Source organism: Cibotium barometz, chromosome 2, assembly GCF_041138505.1.
Source record: "Cibotium barometz isolate CiBa-2024 chromosome 2, ASM4113850v1, whole genome shotgun sequence".
Taxonomy (NCBI): Eukaryota; Viridiplantae; Streptophyta; class Polypodiopsida; order Cyatheales; family Cibotiaceae; genus Cibotium; species Cibotium barometz.
In genome coordinates this window covers 60,692,888-60,696,916 of record NC_141047.1, presented here as the reverse complement: position 1 = coordinate 60,696,916, position 4,029 = coordinate 60,692,888, and the positions used below count along the sequence as shown (strand labels likewise).

The window sequence follows — 4,029 nt, the reverse complement described above, 5'->3', positions numbered from 1 at the left end:
AGAGAGAGAGAGTTTCTACGCGTGAGAGAGAGTGTGTGTGTGAGGAGAGAGGGAGTTTGTTTGTGCGTGAGAGAGAGAGAGAGAGAGAGAGAGAGAGAGAGAGAATTTCTATGTGTGAGATAGTTTGTGTGGGAGGAGAGAGTGTGTGTTTGCATTAGTGCATGTGCGGGTGTTTACATGTGTGTGTGTGTGAGAGAGAGAGAGAGAGAGAGAGCGAGAGCGAGAGAGAGTGCATGCGTGTACGTACATATGCATCTATGTGTGTGCTTGAGAGAGAGTGAGATGGGGCAAGCTTGGAAAGAGAGAAAGAGAGAGGGTGAAAAGAGAGAGAAAGAGAGCGAGCTTGGAAAGAGAGAAAGAGAGAGGGTGAAAAGAGAGAGAAAGAGAGCGAGAGAGAGAGAGAATAAAGGTAGCTTTTAATAAAATATAAATTAAATTAAATTAAATAAAAAATATATACGTATATGTGTGTATACATATATAAAAAATATAAATTAAATTAAATAAAAAGTAGCTTTTAATAAAATATAAATTAAATTAAATTAAATAAAAAATATATATGTATATGTGTGTATACATATATGTGTGAATTTATTTACATTTATACATACATACATATAGATATATATATGTGTGTGTATATACAGATGTGTGTGTGTGTGTGTGTGTGTCTATACATATATATATATGTAAATGTATACACACATATATATAGAAATATATATCTATATGCATGTATGTGTGTGTGTGTCTATGTGCATAATATATCTATCTATATATTTAAAAGTGAGCACACCTTACCACCTATCTCCATACATTAAAATTTAATCCAAATTAAATAAAATTATGTATGTCTGTATATTTATATTTATAAATTCACCTATAATATATGTATAAATATATGTGTCTATGTATAGCTATATGTATCTAAAACATAATATTGTATACACTAATATTTACATGGAGAGAGAGGGAGAAAGAGAGAGAGAGCTCTGGGGACAGGGGGGAAGAGAGAGAGAGAGAGGGGCTGTCTGTGAGAGAGAGAGAGATGGCCATAGAGAGAGAACCAGTTCTTTTCTGGAACAAGGTTCGCAGCAGAAACGGGCTGTTCCAATACTAGTACAGTCAAAAGAACAAAAGTGTTTTTAAAAAGTAGTAAATGTGTTTTTAAAAAGTAGTAAATGTATTTTTGTTGTGTATTTTGACTGGCATCTAGCAAATTTTAAACTAGAGAGCTGTCGTCGACGATCGGAGGCTGGAGAGGAGGGCCTGGACGCTGTTGCAGGAGGAGCCTCCCACTTGCAAGCACTCACGAGCAGCCTGGCGTAAACGTGCGGTGTTTTGTCTCACCACAGCGCCTTCTTGGCCTTCCATGAGCGCCGTCACTACCCTTTGCACCTCATCTCTCCCAACCACGCCCTTAATCTCCTGCACCTGATCTGCTGCTGGGAACCTCAGCCCGACCTTCCATTCCTCCACGATGTACTTGGCGTTGAAGAACTGGTCGCCGAAGAAAGGCCAGCAGAGCATGGGGACCCCACAGGCGATGGCTTCCATGGTGGAGTTCCAGCCGCAGTGGGTGAGGAAGCAGGCCACGGAGGGGTGCGAGAGTACGCGCAGCTGGGGCGCCCATTTCATCACGTACGATAGGGATGTGTTTTTGCTCATGAGCGCCAGTTCAGCTGCAGCGGCAGGAGACTCTACTGTGCCAGTGCGGAAAGCCCAAAGGAATCTCTGCTGGCTGGCCTCAAGGCCACGGAGGATCTCTTGGAACTGCACGTCCGACAGTATGGCGATGCTCCCGAAGGAGACGTAGAGGACTGACAGAGCCGGCTGCTGGTCCAGCCATTGCAAGCACTCCGCCTCTTCCTTCCACAGGCTGGTGCTGAAGCCCTCCCCTTCCGCCAGTGGGCCCACTCCATACACCGGCCTCCCTATTCGCTTGGACAGTACCTCCATTGCTGAACCGTCCAGCTCATCAAAGCTATTGCAGACCAGGCTGCTCGCTCTCCCGTATGCTACCTCGCAGTGGCGATTTATGAAACGATGCGCGAACTCCGTAGTTTCCTCGTTGGCATGCTTGAACGCGGGCAGATCGTAGTTGCTGATTCGCGCCGCCAGACCAGGAAGACCTTCCACAAACAGACCTCGTGGGTTCTCCGGCACGAGGTTAACGTTTGCAAGAACTGCACCCCGCCCATAACAACACCCACACCCACACACAGCGCAAAGATTAGCACGTAATTGGTCCATTAAGCTCACCTCCTGCGGCGTCAGATTAGCCTTCACTTACGTTTTTCCAAGGGGATTTCCCCCGGTCGACACATAGAAGCACAGCAGACTGTTGCTCGGGCTGCTCGTGCACATGGCGATCCTCAGAATGTTGAACTTGTCCGCCACATCCTGTGTAGAAACTGAGAGAAGCAAATCGGAAATGATGCAAGTGACTGGGCGGCCTTCTTGCCCAAGGCGCTCTATCAATTGCTCGATAGGCGCCGCAAGGCCCTCCGTGGCATTGCAGCGTTCCTGCATGGGCAACTTACAATCTTGGGCCATGCCCAGATCGGGAAAAGGAATGTGGGCGCTCCGGATCATGCCCAGGCGGCCCAGCTTGCAACTATCATCACTCGTAGCTTGATCAGCAGTAGCGCTGCCGTTGTTGAGGTCGTTGATCCGATGATGAATGGGCTCCACGTTCACGAATGTCACAGCTAAGCCATGCGTTGCTATTATTTTACACAGTCGCATAAGAGGATTGATATGGCCTTGAGCAGGGAAGGGAATGGCTAATATGTGAGGCTCAAAGCGGGCCATATATAGATGCGTGCTGATGAGTGGTGAATGTGAGTTTGAATGGAGCTATGTCCTCTGCCTTCCTGAGAGAGACAGAGATTGAACAATTGAATTCTGGGCTTCCTTGGAGAGCGAGAGAAGAAGAAGAAGAAGCCCTTTTTGACGTCGTCCAAGAGACCGAATATGAACGATTGAATTGTGGCCGGCCTTGGAGAGAGAGAGAGAGATTGAACGATTGAATTCTGGCCGGCCTTTGTCACTATGAACGATTGAATTCTGGCCGGCCTTTCTCACTATGCCATTCTCCATACACACCACAGACGGCTTCTTTCTCTTTCTCTTTCTCTTTCTCTCTGTCAGCCACGCGGCACTCAGGTGACAGAAGAGAAAGTCTTGAATGCTAGTCAGGTGACAGAAGAGACAGTCTAACTAATTCTTGAATGCTAGGCCCAAGAAACGGCGTGGGTTACTACGGCCAGGTTGTCAGGCACAGTATAAATTTGGTAACCAGCTTGGAACCAACCCACTAAAAAGTTACAAATTGTAATCTAATTTAGATTGATGATTACCATTTGGTAACTTTGCAGTAGTAAAAACTTACCAAATGATAACTCACCTTTTAAGAAAAATTACCATTAGGGTTTTTCTATAAGTCTATATGACCCATGCTTAACAAGGCTCAAATTCATGACTTGAGGCTCACCAAGTAGAAATCACTATAATATCTTGCTATTTTTTCCCAAGTTCCCTCAATAACTCATATAGAAATAGCTTTAATTTCTTGAAACTGATACAACATCTAGCGTGTATGAAAGAAATGAAGAGATCTTTGGTATTTGGAGATCTAGAAAATCACCAAATTGTAACTCAAAATTTGGAATATGTTACCAATAGTAATTTTATGAAAATCTCAAATTTACACTATGCGAGTTCCAGGGCTTAAGTTTGAACTTCCTTGAACTTTCACAACCTTCCATGTACATTAAAAAGTACTTCGTTTGTGTGGCCACGTGTGAAACCCTTCCTTAATAATGAACCTCCCAATTGGACTCATTGTGTTTATACCATTTGTGAAGATCTTACCAAGCTTACACTTAGGTAGTGTTTAGTGGCTTACAATGTATGTAAGATTCCTCCCCCAACCCCTTTTTGATGTCTAGTATCTTCCCTTGTAATCAATCCCTCTTCAGAAATATAGAGACCTTGTTTCTAACTGTTTTAGCCTAGAGAGAGAAA

The 4,029-nt window shown here is 44.3% G+C and overlaps 1 protein-coding gene across 1 annotated transcript; it reads right to left on the bottom strand.

The window, feature by feature from the left end:
- Positions 1-1,182: 1,182 nt before the first annotated feature.
- On the bottom strand, positions 1,183-2,995 carry LOC147641295 (UDP-glycosyltransferase 85A1-like). Its single transcript, XM_086810119.1, has 2 exons — positions 2,294-2,995; positions 1,183-2,186 (listed from the first exon to the last, which is right to left on the bottom strand). The coding sequence occupies exons 1-2, from the start codon at positions 2,325-2,327 to the stop codon at positions 1,228-1,230; spliced, it is 993 nt and encodes a 330-aa protein (XP_086666245.1). The 5' UTR covers positions 2,328-2,995; the 3' UTR covers positions 1,183-1,227.
- Positions 2,996-4,029: the final 1,034 nt, after the last annotated feature.

Excerpts from the sequence above, each read along its gene's own strand:
- LOC147641295 (XM_086810119.1), bottom strand. The coding sequence starts at position 2,327 with ATGTGTCGACCGGGGGAAATCCCCTTGGAAAAAC. Across the intron at positions 2,187-2,293 it reads GGAAATCCCCTTGGAAAAAC|TTCTTGCAAACGTTAACCTC; the intron begins GTAAGTGAAGGC and ends GGCGGGGTGCAG.